Below are 18,422 nucleotides of genomic sequence, written 5' to 3'. Positions count from 1 at the left end.
GTGTGTGTGTGTGTGTGTGTGTGTGTGTGTGTGTGTGTGTGTGTGTGTGTGTGTGTGTGTGTGTGTGTGTGCCCCGTACCAGTGGTGAGTAGTAGATTTTAAATCCTGGCCTTGCAACAAAGTAATCATCAGACTTGAAGGTGACTTTGAGCTTGTTGGTTTTCGAGTTTAGACTGGGTGGTGCCTTCTGCCCGCACCACCGACCCCAAATTATAGTGCTGGTCTCCGATTGGTCCTCCACTTCAACAAAGTCATACCTGCAGTGTGAGTGAGAACAACATAGAGGTATGTTAATACATAGGAAATAAGAGAGACTGGCTGAGGATTAAAACTGTACACACAAACAAAAAACTATGTTCAAGTTAAGCACAAGTAGTTAGATTTTTGGTGCTTTTCTGCACATTATTTCTGGAAATAAAAAACGTATTCTTTCTAAGGTCATGATTAAGCAGCCAGAGAGCTGGAAAACAGTAAACAGCCATCACAGTTTATAAACCAATTTATCTTCATATAATATTCTTGTGTTTTCTCCTGCAGGGACGAGGATTACTACTGTCAAAATTTCAGTTAACTCTTGGCCTCTGTTAACACTTTCCTGCAGAGTTTATCAGCTCAGTCACTCGTTTTGAGTCATACTAAATAAATAAATAAGTCTATTTTGTAAATCTTGACTGTATTATGTTTTTGAAATTAGGATTATTTAGTGGTATGAAACTAAAGATTGACTTACGATCAATCACAAGAACGTGCAGTTTTATAGTCAAACGTGTTATTCCTCGTCACATCTAGGTTTTTCTAACCAAGATGACGATGACAGAAACGCTCATGTCAAGGCTTCGAACTGGGACTGGGTTACGGTAGCTACGTCCATCTTTTATACTGTTACATCAGAATTTCTGTAACTTGTTTTTTATAAAGATGAACAAATAAAGATGATTCTGATTCTGTTCATTTTAAATAACATGCTATGACAATAGCCAAAATAAATATGCCCAAAGATTAAAAAAACAAAGCTAATTATTCGCTGCAATGCTAAAAGTTCAGTGATTTGTGGCAGAATTGATGCTCCATTTTTGCTAGCACAGCACACGTGGCCACAATAACAATTATGTCACTTCTAAGGTTTTGCATATAAGGACATTAAAAATGATCAACTCCTTACCAGGACTTAGAATTAGATAAATACAACCTGAGACTAACAAAAAACTTGACATATCACATAATGTCATTATTTATTTTATAAAAACTAAACCAAAACGCTGAAGCAATGTGTGAAAACAAAACACCTCCTGATTCAGTCGTTATAGCCAGGAACCCTGGCTCACTCTTGCTTCAGTTCATTAAGATTTGTAGGCATTTGTTTATGCACAGCTCCTTTAAGGTTCTTCCACAGTCTTCAGTCGGGTTAAGGTCTGGAGTTTGCCCTGCTGTATTACCCAATTGTGGACAAGCTTTAGCTGTCAGACAGATGGCCTCACATTTCGGTATATAGAACTCATGATTGACTCCGTGATTGCGAGTTGGCCAGATCCTAGGGCTGCAGTAGTTGTAGTGATGGTCATCTCCAATTTGGTTCATCAGTCAAAAGGACATTGTTTGGTAAGTCTTGTGGTTGTTCAAGTGCTAACCCTGTTTAGAGAGAAGAGGCTTTCTCCTGACAAACCTTTCAAACAAGTCATAGTTGGCAGTCTTTTGCTGTCATGTGTCTGCAGAGTCTGAGATATAGCTTTTTGGTTTTCACTGTAGTTTGAGGATTTAAAAGTCTGACCTTGGCGTGAATTTGATGGGACATTCACTCCTGGAACGACTGGCAACTATCTCGAATGTTTTCCACTTGGGAATAATCTTTCTCACTGTAGAATGATGGACTATAAATTGTTTGGAAAAGACCATATAAACCTTCCTAGACTGAAAGGCAGCAGTACCTGTAAGGTCACTGCTGATGTCTTTCCTCCTTGACTTTTCGTTAACACACACCTAGATGCTCCGGACCTACAAGCTGCCGTTTTTCACTCACTGCTTCTACATTTTAGCTTAGTTTATGTTAAATACATTTTTAACTCCTTCAAATGACTAGATGTTTTTTTTTATTTATCATATCCTGATATATGACTGTCTATATGACATCACCATGGCTATAACTAGCCTCACGGGCAAAGCTAGACTTTGAATATTTTCATGACATAAAGGCTGATGAAGCAATTTTAAACGAGTCACTGACGCCAACCATGAAATTCTGTTCCAATTTTGTGCCAATCTCACAAACAGCTGGTAGATAGATGGCTAGACTGAACGCAGAGCATAACAAATAACACCAACTTTGGAATAAAGCCTAATTTTTCTTTATGGACACTTCCACCACTGTAATGGTTCAGGTAACTTTTAGGGTTATGAGGCACTTTGAGTAATCAGACTTGTTATGATAGAAGTTTATGATGAGTTCTCAGCCAAGCAGACCATCACCATAAACTGCATGATGATAAGCCCACAAAGATACACACACATAATCAATGTGACAAACAAGATTTGAAAGACTGGGCAAAGCTCTCTCTCCTTCTTACTACCTTTTCAATTGTCTCCTCCTCTTCTCAACTCCCCCCCCCCCCCCCCCCCCCCCCCACCCCCTGCTGCTCCCCCTTGTCTTTTCAGGAAAGTGCTTACAAAGATGGCTGAGTTGCATATGGGGATTAAAAAGTCTATTTTCTCCCTGCAGCCCTCAAGGACAAACTTCTTATAGTTCTTGCCAAGAAAGCAAACTTCAGCTATCCATCTCTCCTACAGTGATTCCAGCACCTTATACCTTTTAATATTATTTTCTCTCAGTTCATTTAAATTCCAATTTATTGTGGAGCCATGTGACTACAGTACCAAATAATTCACACATATTTTACCGTTGCTATTGTTCAGACTCGAGGCTTTTACACAATACACTTTCCTGTCCTCCCTGTCACACTTCTCCATCAGTCAGTCTCCTGCTCGGGTTTCTAAATCACTCTTCCTTCATCTGATGTTTCTCCTTTACAGCTGCTCAGAAATGATCAGTGTTCTTTCTTCTTTTTGTTCACTGCCTTAATCCTTGTTTCCGGTATTCTACTTTTTCTACTACTCTTGTCTTTTTTTTCCTGAATGGCTTTCACGTCGCCCTCCTTACTTCTCTAGATCGCGTGCTGTATTGTGTCAAGTTTTACCTGCACATTCCATTCTCAGCCTCCTCCAGTCCAAAGTGTCCGTCAAACTCCAGGTGTATGCGGCTCCCTGGTGGTGACAGCAGTTTCCATGACAACAGCAGGTTGCGAGGGTAAGCGTTGGGGTAGCGTGGGCTGTGGATGACTCCACCCTGTGGCGTTACTGTGATGTTTTCCTCCTTGCGGTACAAGTCTGTGGTGAGGCGATTGCTGTCTGTTAGTGGTTACAGCTAATCAGTTAGTTAGTCAATTTAATAATAGAAGAAGAAGCAAAGCAGATTGTTCACAGATGCAATTTCACACCCAAGAGAAAAACTTTTTTAGACGTCGGCACCCACAAAGACATGCAAAAGAGGAGCGCAAAACATATAAACAACAGCTCATACAGAAACAATCCTCAGCAAAGGACGAAAGACTAATTTAAATAAGAGCGTGCCGAGCACACATATTGAAATGGATCACGTAGATTTGTTTGGGTTTATCTTTATCTTTGTTTTCTAAGTGAGACTGCGGCAGTTACCCAGCAGGCCATTTCACAGTTCGAAACTTCTCCCCACTCTTTGTATCTGAAATCTTTAAACAGGCGCCTCCATACTGCAGTTTTATCTACTAATCAGCCCACATATATACTATTACCCAAAGACTAGCCAACTATAATACATCAAATGTCTGTCTGCCCGCGATTTTCTCATACATGATAAAGAGACCACACTTCAGTGGGCAGACTTAGCACATGGGTACGTCTTAATATCGTGACATCATCATGTTGTTGAGAAACCACCTGCTGATGGCAAAAGTGAACCATCTTTACCATTTTTGCATCCTATTAACCCTTTTTACAAGCAATGCATCATTTTGATGTCAAGATATTTTATGTCTACAAAACCTAATTATGACATATGCTCATACTGCGCTACGCTAATACTGATCAGTTGACAGTGGAGGCCGTTTAGCGCAGCAAACTCATCATCATGTTCAAGGAACCAGTAAAAGATCATCTGAGTTTTGTGACATGATGCATTATTCTGCTGAAAACAGCCAAATGAAGATGGTATACTGTGGTCATACAGTGGTGCACATGGTCAGGACATGATAATTAAACAGTGCTCAGTTAGTACTAAAGGGCCCAAAGTGTGCCAAGAAAATATTATTCCAACAAGATGAACTTCAGGAGGTTGTTTCAACCATTTCTACAAATGCTTTGAGTTCCATGTAAGGTGGAACTTAATACTTAATACTGTGGACTTAATAAATGTCTAACAAGTGTACAATGAGTGTGTATAATATAACATGTGGGTTTTAGTATGAAAAAAGTCTGATATCTTTCAGATAGGGCAAAGACTTGGTTGTGTTTCTATCAAACATGTATTTATATACTGGTGTCCATCAAATAACAATATTATTGTCTGACCTTTTCACACCGATTACATTTGAATATTTCAGTTCAAGTAAACATTTGTCACTAACTAAATTTGGCTTGCTATTATTATTCTGCAGAAAAGGTCAAAAAATATTCACATGCATTCCCTGAAGGTCATGAATATCAACAATAACTGGTCCCCCACCAAAATCATTCAGAATAATTCTCTTGGAACCAAGAGTCATTGCTAGTTTTGGTAGCCGGGGACCGAACCGTCAGGGTCTGTGCCCTGGTAGCCATGATGCGAACGCTGTACCGGTCTGTCGTGGTGAAGAGAGAACTGAGCGTAAAAGCAAAGCGCTCAATTTCCCGGTCGGTCTACATCCCTACCCTCACCTATGATCACGATCTCTGGATAGTGACAGAAAGAATGAGATCGTGGACACAAGCAAAAATTAGCTTTCTCCAAAGGGTGGCTGGCCTCTCCCTTAGAGATAAGGCGAGGAGTTCAGACAATCGGTAGAGGCTCAGAGTAGAGATGTTGCTCCTCCACATCGAAAGGAACCAGTTGGGGTGGTTCGGTATCTGACTAAGCTGCCTCCTGGGCGCCTTCTAGGTGAGGAGTATTATCTGTGTGAACACATCAATCTATTGTAACAAAAATACTTAAAGTATCTGGAAGAAATATTCTTGCTTCATGTTTATATATAGGTAACAACTTTATATGTACAGAAGCTGTATGGGTAGGTTCTAAACTTATGCTTTAAGTAAAACGGCTGCTCATTGGTGGTGAACATGAAATTACAACCACTCAAAATGCTGCCCCAACTAATCAATGCAATCATAAATCTATTTTTGACATTTGATAACAATAATCATTAATTGGCCCCACAAATCTAAATCTATTCCCGAGCTCCTGAAAATTCAAGAGGGGAAAAAAAAAAAGCTCTTACACACACATTCCCTAAGGTCAGGCTGTGTGCTGAAGTAGGCTGACAGGGCTGTATTTTCTGAGTGGTGTGTGTTTTTTAGAGCACTGAATGCATAATCAAGGCACAGCCTGCACCCCTGGGAGTTGATGGTGATGATGAAGCTTTGGCCTCCTCCTCCTCCACTTCACTCTGAGCTTCTCTTAATTCCTCCTTTTGCTCAGCCCCGTCTTTACCTTTCACCTCCTCTCTGTGTTTCTCTTCTCTACAGTGCTGCAGTTCCGCCTCAGTCACCGGTCATTCTGCTCTTTTCAACAGTCTGCTAATTCCGGCTCCAACAGTTAACACAGCACTCCAGTGTGTATCATGGGCAGCGGGCACTAATGCAGCATGTACTTCTAGTCTGGAGCATGTGTGTAAATGTGACTGCATGTGTGTGCTGGGGCACAATTGTATTTGTAATGAAATTCTTCTACTTTGCTGATCAGAAGCCTGGCTGTGTAAGTCCACTCAGTCAAAAGAAGTGCTTATATGTGAGGAACTCTAACCTAACTATATCCCTGGTGAACAGAGTATGTCTGTTTCTGTTCTTTTCATAAAGAATTTGCATTAAATCTCATGTGACTGCAAGTGGTCGCAAGCACAGCGTGTGCATTGCTTACAATGTCCAATACATATAACCGTAAATACACGTTAGCGCCACTTTTTATCACACCATGAAGCATCTTTCTACTGAAATACATCAAGAGATAGAAGTCAGTGCTTCTGACCATGAAATAATCCAGCACATAATTGCTGTAAAACCACAACCCAATTAATGCACCCATCCATTAATGCACCTGTCCATGCGCACAGGTATGAGTCTATCTGTGTGCAAGAAGAGGGCAGACACTAAAATGAGGAAATATGCAAATGTGCTTGAAAAGCAGTGAGCTCTTCTGGATGATGTTCTGCAGTCACATCATGACCTTAATATAAATCATGCAGTGATGTCAGTGACACTGTTGCAAATTAATGCAAATGATACAGTGATTAGAAAGGAAATTTCTATTAAAGATCCAGTCCACAGAATCAACAGTGGGAGAAACTAACTGGTGCAATTTATCAGACTGCTGAGGATTTTCGGTAAATGGCTCACACGGACTAAGCAGAATCCGGAAACCAGCAGACATATCAGCGGGCACAGATGGATATGCAGTGCAGTCTGGAAATATTAGGACAGGGACAGATTTAGCTCAGGTTTTCACAGGTTTGTACTTATATTTAAAATTTTCATTTTCATTTTCTGATAAGATTAACTTCAATCTGTTTCCACGGTGAGGTAGCTTTGTTCAGTGTAGGTTCTATTATTATTATTATTATTATAATTTAAAATATCAATATTAATAATTTAATTAGTGATTATGGAATGTAGGAATGTGAATGTATATAGGGCTCTTTGTGTTAGTCCTGCGATGGAGTTGTAACATCTTGCTACGTGATAGTCCACTCCACCCCATCTGGCATTAATTATTATTATTCCTTGCTGTTGTTATTTCTATTTTTGCAAGACATAAGCCTCAGTCACATTATAACTTATTGATTATAGGATCTTTAATCTAAACTAGTCATATAATTTATATGAAATGAAATTGGGCATATGTATTTGACAGGAAGTCAACATTCTGCAGTCACAGAAAATGATATTGTGCTGATAATATCACTGTCTGACTCAAATCCTACATTTAGCCACCCCCTCCAACCCCCACCATCTTGCTCCACACTCACAAACTCACCACACAGTCACGCAGCATCATTGTCACAGTTATTTAAGTGTCAGATCAGGAGTCTGAGAGTTTAATTGGCAGTCAGTTTCTGTGTGTGTTAATCATTTTGCGAGGACCTAAAACCTGCTACTTTATGGGTCTGTGTCTTCCTTATGAGACAAAAAAACAAGTACCTTAAATTTAAATCCTTCCCTTTCGAGATGAAGAGCTCTTTATAAAGTTGGCTTTAGATTAGGGTTTGTAGTAAAGCATTAGCGTTTTGATAAGGTTAGGGTACGTTTCTATCAGATGAATGGAAGTTAATGCAATGTCCTCTGAAGTCATGGATACATGGCTGTGTGTGTTTATGGATGTGGCAGGTTACAAGAAAAAGGTTCAGACTATACATGTGTGTATTTGGATGCATGCATGGCTTGAAGGATGTATGTGGTTAATTTTTCCCTAATTAAATTTAACTCTCCCACCTCCAGTGTCAGAGTGTAATGTTCTCCATGGTGCTGAAATCTATTTCTGATCCCAGTGCCAATCACACTCTAATCACCAGCAACATGATGCATCACAGAAGGAAAAATAGCTCTTTAGAGAAGTTGCTCGGAGGGATCTGATGTTGAAGCTAAGATATGAAACTTTTATATTTCTCTCTTAATTAAAATCAGATTTTGGTGAAGTCACAGGTGTGCAAAGAGTAAATATTAAAAAAGTAAATCTATTTTTTAGTTTAAGTGTCTGTTCTGTGTGAAGCAAACTCTGTTTTTCTTGAGTGACAGTTTACATACTGTATGATGAATTCCCACACAGAGACACAGTCCCAGAGGACATTACCTATAACAAGGCGACCCCATTTCTTACATCTGCCATCCCCTGTCTAACATATCCTGTCTGACTTTCATCTCCTAACAATGAATTCTCATAACTTTCACACACAAACACACACATATACAAGAGAGCATGACACACGTAATGGATTCACTTTCAGCTGTGAAAAACTACCCAGAGATTGCTGTTTTCAATCAAGGTGGCATTACTCTTTTTAATAAAAAAAAAGCAGGTGTTTATTTTTGATGTGCTTCACGATTATTAACTAAGTATTTATGCCTGATTCAAAAATCACAGTTAAGTATTTAATGGACAGGTCAAAATACTTTTTTGGGGGGAAAATGTGCTTTACTTGCTTTCTATCAGAGAGTTAAGATGACATAGTGATACACTGTCTGTTAAAACTACAGCCAGCAGCTGATTAGTTTATTGACAGCAGAGAGAAACAGCTAGTCTGGAAAAGGTAATATATGCATCACTTCAATTTGCTGAAGCATCTGACCTTGGTGTCTAGAAAAACATAAAAAGATAAGAATAAAGCTGTGTGTAGAATTGAGTAATGCTAGCCCTGGACTATTTCTGGACTGAGTACGCAAACAGAGCAAGGATATTATAACGACAGCACCATGAAAGCACTCAATGATCAGTTTAGACAGATGTGCCTCAAAAAGTATAGCAAAGGAAACACTAACAATAAACCATTCAGTATGCTGCGTAGTACTTTGTATGCAGCACTTTGGCCAACTGTATTCATACGGTGACAAAAATACTTGTCATAGTATGAATAAAAAAATATGATCTTTCAAATATTAGCTTAAACCCCCCCCCAAAATATTTTGACAACAGACCCATCTGCATTATCTGCTGAGTTGTTTATTCATCTGTGTTTGGTAACAGAGTGTACTGCCCATTAACAGCAAAACTGCTGATAAACACAGCGAGCATGTGTAAATGTGTGCGTCTGTGTATTCGTTTTTATCATTAGTTGTTTATGTGTATGGAATAGGTTTATATGGGCATATCTGTTAGGAACTGGGGTATATATGGGTCGCTGTTTCTGTGTTTGTGTACATGTGAGTGTTTATTGGTTGTGGATGTGAGAGCTGCACTTACATGCTCAGAGTATTTCCACCCATGAGAAATAACCAAAGCCTTTTCCATCTGGCTAAATGCTCAAGATAAAATAACTGTACAACAAAATACACAGTATAGAACTATATAAAAAAAAAAAAAAAAATAAAAAAATATATAATATATATATATATATATATATATATATATTATATATAATATATTGTGTGTGTGTGTGTGTGTGTGTGTGTGTGTGTGTGTGTGTGTGTGTGTATATATTAGGGGTGCAACGATATTCGTATCGATATTGAACCGTTCGATACAGTGCTTTCGGTTCGGTACGCATATGTATCGAACAATACAACATTTGTAATTTATTTTATCAATTTCCTTCTGACGATGCTGTCTGTGTTGAGCGCTCAGTGAATCTGGTTCGACTACTCCGCCTAGGCTGCACTGTCGAGCGCAGATCCACTGAGCGCTCAACACAGACAGCATCGTCAGAAGGAAGAGCGCAGGGCAAGCTAGCGAGACAGAAGTTAAGCTCTCCTTACAACATGGACCTCCCCCACCCTCATTCAGATCTGGCGTTTGGAATTATTTTGGTTTTCATGTGACGTATGACCCTGAAGGTAAGCGAGTCATGGACTAAAGTAAAACAGTATGTTGGATGTGCCAGCAATGCTCAATTACATGGGTGGGAACTAGTGTGTTAGCGCAGTTAGCTCGTTAACGTGTTGGCCGTCTAGCCCCATGCACGGGGCGATCGGCGGTAGCTCGTTAACGGAGATTTGCCGTGTTGTGGCGTTAAGGTCATTTCAACGAGATTAACCTGAAAGCACTAGTGGGAACACAACGAATATGACTGCACATTTACGCCGACATCATCCTAGTGCAAAGACAAGTGGAAGCAGACAAAAAAAAGCAAGCATGCTACTAACTTTAGCCGAGTCATTTAGACAGCTGTTTAATATGCTGCTGAGAATATAGCCCAGAAGAAGCGGATAGTATAGCTTTTATTTTGGAAAGAGACATTTCTCTGTAATAAACTCTCTTTTCCAAAGATGAGTGATTCCTCAATCAGATACAGGGCTCGCAATATCGCTAGCCCGACGTCCCGGGGCTAGCGATTTTTTCAGTCGGGCTACCAAAATCTATCTCTGCCCTGCCCGTCGGGCTTTTGTAGGAAGGAAAAATATATCCCCGTGGTAATCGGAGCACTAGGTGCGGTGACTCCCAAGCTAGGCGAGTGGCTCCAGCAGATCCCGGGAATAACATCGGAGATCTCTGTCCAGAAGAGCGCAGTCCTGGGAACAGCTAAGATACTGCGCAGGACCCTCAAGCTCCCAGGCCTCTGGTAGAGGACCCGAGCTTGAAGGATAAACCGCCCGCAGGGGCGTGCTGGGTGTTTTTATATATATACATATATATATATGTGTGTGTGTGTGTGTATGCTTCACTGTAATGCTTATGCAGGCTCATTGTTTTACCACTTTCTCATGACAAATCAGCTGTAAACATGCCCCTTTGTTTCTCTGTCATGCTCACAACACAAGCACAAAGGCATGAAAAAGTCACACACATACACATATATATCCTGGGGTGAACAGTGCATGCCGAGGGGCGTCAGCTTTGGTCAGCATCAGTTCTTACCCCACATATCTACTCCCTCTTGGCTTCTTCTCTTTGCTCATTTCTGCACCATCTCCTCTGTTTCACTCTGTTTCTAATCACGATGAATCACTTTTTCCTTGTTTCCCTAGTAATAGATGCCTAATATAAAGTCTTATATTTAACATTTAATAATATTTCATGAATCGTGACCAGGTCAAACCTGTGGTGTATGTAGTTAAAAAAACAACTATAATTAATCAGTATATTACATCTTTTTCTGATATTTTACATTTTCTTTACGATTATTACTGGCCTACATTAATTTGTGCCATTTTCTTTTATTCAAATTGATGCATGCCCTCTGCATTCAAAGTGTCAAAGTGTGTGGTGTTGGGATATTTGTGTGGACTGATTGCACTATGAAGGAGGCAAAGACAAACGGCTCTTAGTCGAGGCAGATGGCCGCCCTTCCCAGAGCCTGGTTCTGCCAGAGGTTTCGTTCTGTTAAAAGGGAGTTTTTCCTTCCCACTGTCCCCAAAGTGCTTCCTCATGAAGGGGTCATATGATTGTTGGGTTTTACTCTATATCTAAAGTGCCTTGAGGTGACTGTTGTTGAATTGAATTGAATTGACTGAGAGAAAAGACGCCAATCATTTGATATAACTTGTGAGATGATCAAGAATGAAAATATGTGTTTAATAGAAGGGTGTATGGGACTGCATAGTGTTAACCAGCCCACATGGAAATACATGTGCCAAGGCAAATGTAGTGTGGACACTACATTTATTATCTCACACAAAACAGAGCTTCTGCCATATTTGTAAGCAATCAAGTCGTGGTTAGAAAGTATATCGACCAGCTTTAGATGTACTGCGTATTAAAAACCACCAAAGAATATGTGCATTAATATATATAAGAATATTTGCATTTAAAGTGCTTTAAAAGTTACCAAGGAGTTAAGAGGTTCGGTTCAGTCACTACAGAATTAAAAAACTAGAAATAGATGATCATAAAAAAGTCACACTTGCACAGCTTTTCCTAAGGGTAAAAGACCAAAAAATGTTTGTACCAAGCTGCAAACATGTCGGCTATTTTAAGTGTAGTGTCTTACTTTGTAATGACATAAAAAAAATTTATAACGCAGTAATGCCAGTATTGCAATACTGTTTTTACTGTTGTAACTATTGTTACGATGTCTGCAAAATGGGCAGATGGGAAAAATAACATGCCCTTTTTCCTTCACACTTGCTGATGCAAACTTCAGTGAAGGAGGAAAATAGAGGAGCATTCTACAACATTTGAGGAGTGGAGAAATTATTTTTATTTCTAAAAAAGGACGAGAACATGAAGTGCAAACTGTGCCCAGGTCAGAAAGAGCAACCTGCTGCTGATATCACAACACTGACTCTTCTGAAGCCTCTACAAAGACAACACACTAATACAAAATTAGTAGTGAAGAATCTAGAGTGATATTAAAGATAAGTATGCTGACCCCATCACGCAGCCTGTGTGATCTTCAGCAGGTAACCAAGCAGCAGTGATGAGCAGACAGGCCCATAACCTCGTATTTCTACCCTGACCTGTATCTATAAAAGAATCACTGTGAAGTGCTCTTTGGGCTTCATAACTTACTTAAAGACTTAAAGAAAGATCCCGTTTGTCCTCATTATGATAAGGTTTGCTGATGAACTGATGTTCATGTTATTGGCCTAATATAGCTGAGTTTTCTTCTTTTTTTGTACTCTTTTTTTATTGTTTCTGAAAAGGACTTTGTAAAGTTATATTTAAATATATAAACTTTATTATTATTATCATTAACTGGTAACTAGTAATGTAAGAGTAATGTCCAATGTAGAGTCAACAATTACTTTGTCAAATGAGTAATTTAGTAATGTCATGCATCACTTAAAAACAAAAAAACTAAAGTAATACAATGTTGTAATATATTATTTTGAGTAACAGCCTCAACACATATGGGTACTGGTTCCCTTAAAGCAGGTTTCAAGCTGCAATTTTTACACCACATTGGCTTCATTTTTAAGGCCCACAGGTTAATGCTTATATTTAACATGAGCTACATCTACTTGCTGGAAAACAGGGGAAAATATCTTGAGATATACTCGCTTACGATGTAGTTACACGCTGCGGAAGACGACTAAACATCTCTTGCAACAACCTGTCATTCAACTGCTTCCCTGTGACTTTGCTCAAAACTATGTACAATACCTGCCAGATCATACTTTCATTTTGATTCTTTTCAGGTAAAAAGTGAGGCAAATACTTCGTCTGGACTATAAATGTGTGCAACACACTAACGTTTGACTTTTGAAACATTTGCTAAGAAAACTCTTAGTTGCTAGGCAACATTATCAGGCAGAACTTTGTATTTCAAAGCTTTTGGTGCCTGAGTCATATCAGTGTCAGGGCTGTAAATACATTGATTTACATGCATATTTAACTTTTCACATGCAAACATCACGCTCTCACTCTTTTTTTCAGATTCCTGCAGGTAAAACTACAGTGTGTATCAGCTCCATCCATTTTTCTTGTCACTTGTGAAAATGCTTATCATGACCAAACTTATCATGACCAAACCGACAGGGCACTTATCCTTATAACCCCCTGCCTGGGGGCAATTCCAAAACACTGTCGGGTGTTCGCCTCTCTCCATTCTCCACTCGCAGCAGTAGTTACACCCACTGTGAGTGTCTGTGTGGGTGGATGTTTTCAGGGTGACAGCATGAGTATTTGAAACAGAGCATAAGAAAGAGTTTGTGAGTTGTAGGGTGGATTTAGAAGTTTGTTTTTTTTTTCATTTCAGGGAATGTGCACGTGTGAATATGTGTGAGAAAGAGTTTCGTGGCCCTTTGAAGCTGAAACAAAGGCGTGTCCTGTGACACGGACAGATGAGGTTAGACAAACAGATGTGACCAAATTATTGTTAACTGAGCTAGAAAACTCTTTGTGGACATCCTTGCAGGGAAAGACGGTAGGGTGGGGAAGAGAAAGATATGGGATGCAAAACAATAAGAGAGATGGAGTAGAGATGAAAAAATCTGGAATGGGTGTGAGAAAAACTGGGAAACTCTGGGATGTTGAGAAAAACAAGAGTAAAAGAGGAAACGATGGTCAGGACAAAAAAGGAAAGATGGAGCAGTGGCCACGACTACTGTGCAGCGAAAACAACAAGAGAAGCCCCAAGATATCTCAACACATGAAAACTGTGTAAGTTACACAAAAGAGCATATCTGAGTTGGGCTCATAAATATGCAAAAAATTTATTATTATGTGTGCATATATATATGACTCTGTGTGTATGTTTGTGTAAGTGTTCCACTTGCTTTGTTGTGATGTGCACAGATTTGTGCAAATTCATCATTATCTTGTTTTTTTTTTCATCTATTTCAAAGGCATAAACAAAGACAAAACATCAATGCAAAGCCATGACTCGCAACGCATTTAAATTTCCTTTGGTACTGGAGCTTTTTAGCTGGCCCTCACATCTTCGCCAGTGAGTTTCAATGATCCTTTTAGGCCTTTGATTAGCATTAGCATCCACTTAACTTTTCCAAGAGGCTCTCAGGCATCTATGACTCAACACCTGTTGATGAGGGCAAATTAGTCTAATGGATACAAAGAAAAGGGACAAACAGCTCTCAATGATTTGTGCCTGAGTGAGTGGAAATCAGGGATTAAGTCTGAGTTGAAAAGATAATATGTTAAAATGTCTTAATGATGTTTATTGATATGTATGATAAAGGATGTTAAATATTATACACAAACCAAAAAAGTCATCATATAACCCAGTATTCTGTGGATGACACTTTTAAGGATAAAGTTTGGTGTTTTGGCAGTAAGGGTACCCACCTGATGGAAACTCCAATCTAAAAGATCACTCTGTAAAGTTGCCTTAAAGAGAAGGGAGTCCTAAGCTGATTTTGTTTTTTGGGGGGGTTTTTGTTTTGTTTTCCAGGCTGAAGACCTTTTTATTTCTTCTTTAACACTAGAACCACCAACATGTCATTTTGACCCACTGGGATTTTAAAGTCATGTTAACATTGTTAAAAACCTTGTAACTCTGTTAAAATCAAATCCACCATCTCATAACTTTTACTAAATCAGACTTATTTACCAAATTCTGAATTTTGGGGTGTCTGGAAGAAAACAATTATGACAGATTTTACCTAGAATCACAGCGGACGTCATTTTGACCTGATAGAAATGAATCTAAAACCACTACTGCAGGATTTCCAAGCAATATGATTGTTGCTATAACATTAGTCAAAGCTAGGTGAATATGATTGATTAAAAAAATAAACAGGGGACTGTAGTTGTTTTTTATGCCTTCCGACAGGGTCAAACTGACTGCCCTCCAGTTCTAGTGTTAATAATAAAGCCCATCAACTGATATTACGTGACTTTTTTCTAAAATGGTCTTTTGTAAAACCACTGATAATGTTTTTGACTCCATAGAAATCAATGTTAAATGCTGCGCTCAAGAAAAAATAAGAATTGTTTACACATTTGGATACGTGGAGAACTGGGTACATTGCTGGCTGTGCAGAGCAGCAGGGGAGCTATAGTTGAACTGAGCAGAGAGTCCAGGGTGTGGAAAACTAATATGAACTAATAATAAAGGAAATCTGAAGCAGGGCAGCCTGACGGACATGTGTCAGGCCTGAGGAGCAGAACTGAGGAGGGCTGCAGACTAAAGCAGAGCAGAGGGAACAGTGGATGAGAGAGAGACCTCAGGTCTGGTGATCAGGAGACAGATGTGGATGATAAACCTCTTCTGTTCTGCTTTTACAATAATTTTTTTCTTTTATATTTTGTTGTATCCAACTGTGAGATCAATTTTAAAATGTAGGCAGTGAGCTGTTCAACCTGTCTCACAGTGAACTTGTTGTTTTTTATGCCTTCTGCACAATTAATCAAATTTTAATCTCCATCGTGATTTTGGCTTCCCACAATAAAAGGAACATAACTGACTGATACTGAAAATGTGTGCTCTGCCAATTGAACACAAAGTCAATCAAGCGCTCCCTAAATCACCGTGCCAATCACATCTTCTCTGGGTAGCTTTAGGTTTCCTGGACTCGCCTGGCCAAGTCAAACTACATTAGGAGACAGACTTAAAGCAAAACTCTAACATCTGGCAAAGCAGAGGGCAAAAAAAAGTTTGTCCCTGAAAGTGGATCATCATCAGTTGTTTGGAAATACTTTGTGATGTTAACCAAAGCACTGCAAAGGCAACTTATTCAACCATCTAAAAAAACACACCATAAAAAGTATAATCAGTGAAGGACTAGAAAAACAATGCAGTGTTTGTTGCTAAGGTGAATCATCAAACATCAACTCACACATCCATAAATGTGAGTCTGTACAGCCCATTGGTGTATTCTTGTAGCTCACAAAGATGCAGTGAAATGACCAACACAATCACATACTGTTTGTTCAAAGATATGTGTCCACTAAACTCGGAGAGCAACGATCGCTTCAGGAGAATGGCCAACATGCCCCTAATGCACTTTTTCTAAAGCAGCAGAAACCAGCGCTGTACACAAAATAAATGAAAAATGTGGAGGGATCTCACAGCTGTGGAGTGCTTTGCTACAGTGTTATTCACATCCATCAAGAATGAAAGACTTTATATTTTATTTCTACTAGATCAGGTCAGGTGACGAAACATGTTATTTCCCAGCAAAGATTTTTTAATTAACAGGAGTGGAGCACAATGTAAAGGTGAAAAGATTGCCCGTGGAATCGATTTTGAATGAGGTTTTTGTGTAATTCTTTTAAACACATGATCTAAAATTGATTTTAAACTCTTCTACAATAAATGAATTATTAGGATGTATAAGGTTTTGTGTTTTTTGTTGTACCCTTTGTTTATCAGTGGATTCTAAAATGCTTTCACCTTTACAATCTCTAAATAAAACACCCATTTCTGTACAAGAGTCAAAGCCAGCTGCTGGGCATGCTTATGTCTTTTGCGATGTCCAGGACATTACTGAGAAACTTTTATGGCTCCGTGCAGCCAGCATGTAGTACCAAGCCCTATCATAGGTACTTCATTCCAGTCGGACGGTACAATACATGCTTGCTAAAATATACATGTATCACTTCAACTGCACTTTATGCATATAAAAAATCTCTGTGTATGTAGGTTACTGCATGTATGAGTTTATCTGTGCACTGCTTTTCTTATTTATTTTTCTTATTTATTTTTCTAATATATCTCTAATTTGCTTTGTTGTCCTGTGTGCTGCTGTAACATGTAGGAAATCTTACTTATAATTAAAAGGTTCTCAGTCATCCAGGTCATCCAGGTCATCGTAGTCAACCAGTTTTTGTCTGGTAGACAAAAACTGGTTCACCCGAAAGACAAAACACAAACTTAACAATGTGGTGTATGCTGTACATTGCAGCGAGGAATGCCCAGACCTCTACATTGGAGAGACCAAACAGCCACTTCACAAGCACATGGCACAACATAGAAGAGCCACCTCCACAGGACAAGACTCAGCAGTCCATCTGCATCTTTAGGACAAAGGTCACTCTTTCGAGGATGCCGACGTTTACATTTTGGACAGAGAGGACAGATGGGTTGAAAGAGGAGTGAAAGAAGCCATCTATGTCCACTGTGAGCGACCATCTTTGAACAGAGGCGGTGGTTTACGACACCAACTGTCTGCCATCTATAATCCAGTTTTGAGTTCCCTCCCCAGACGCCTTAATGCCCACTCACATCCTGGGCCATCTGACCTCAGGAAATCACATGATAAGGTGGAGCCAGGTTTCACAATGAGCCCACCCAACACCCTAGCTGATTAGGACCCACACCCGCTTTCACACCTTGGCTCATGTAATTAGGTAGGGGATCATCAGGGGGTCCTTTTGTCCCTCTGTGGGGGGATACTCCCACTAGGTTTAAATCTGGGACTCTCCACCATTTGACCTTAGAACTGAAGAAGCTTCTCGGATGAGAGGTGAAACGTCTTCAAGCAACTCAAGACGCTTTTATTTGCAAGCTCCTTAGACAATTAAAAAAAAAATAGATGAAAAAGAACTTAACTTCTTTCTTCGATACATGGCTTCTTTGTCATTGCTGCAACATTGTACTCCTACTGTTAAGATGGGATTTTAATGTGTGAGTCATGGGACTGGCTTTGATTTCCTTTTGGGTCACTCTTACAAGTGGCTCTTTGTGAAAACTGCCTCATTGTTCAGCAGTGGAGAACAGCACCTTTAAGTTGTAAACAACTTGAATGAGTAGCATTAAATCAACAGCGAAAAATGTTATTTCCAGTCTTCATGCTCCTCCTGATTTGCACACAAACAATTTCCACGCTTTTTCAAACTAAAATCAAGACAAGCCAGTGTTTCGGGCGTTTAAAGACACATTACTTGTTTTTAAGTCCCTTAGAGAATCTTCTTTTGACTATGACAATCTCCCAGATTACTTATGCATTACATAGAAGGATAATGTATTAATCTGAATTAAATACTCAAGCTGATTTACCGTGGGTTTTTAACATCCGTAAATCCAAACAGGATACAGCTTTAGTCTTGTTTCTATAGCACTAAGTTAACATCTCTACATTCTCCTCGCCTTCTGCCGGTCCACTTAGCATGCTCCCATCCTCTGCAGTGATGTGCTCCTGTTTAACACCTTGGCTAA

At 39.4% G+C, this 18,422-nt stretch overlaps 1 protein-coding gene across 2 annotated transcripts in view; it reads right to left on the bottom strand.

Annotated features, from left to right (window-relative positions):
* The window catches only part of pdgfd (platelet derived growth factor d), a 53,385-nt gene that overhangs the window by 18,975 nt on the left and 15,988 nt on the right, over window positions 1-18,422 (bottom strand). The window contains exons 2-3 of one of the 2 annotated variants that reach the window (XM_042228747.1): window positions 3,189-3,399; window positions 80-257 (exon numbers count right to left, since the gene is read on the bottom strand). In XM_042228747.1, coding sequence (XP_042084681.1) covers window positions 80-257; window positions 3,189-3,399 — 389 coding nt within the window. The remainder of the gene's footprint in view (window positions 1-79; window positions 258-3,188; window positions 3,400-18,422) is intronic. The other variant, XM_005942800.2, reaches the window with a different exon arrangement.

Source organism: Haplochromis burtoni, unplaced genomic scaffold (assembly GCF_018398535.1).
Source record: "Haplochromis burtoni strain Fernald_Lab_line unplaced genomic scaffold, NCSU_Asbu1 Contig_346, whole genome shotgun sequence".
Lineage (NCBI taxonomy): Eukaryota > Metazoa > Chordata > Actinopteri > Cichliformes > Cichlidae > Haplochromis > Haplochromis burtoni.
The sequence above is the reverse complement of the archived record's forward strand: the minus strand, read 5'-3'. Positions and strand labels throughout refer to the sequence as shown.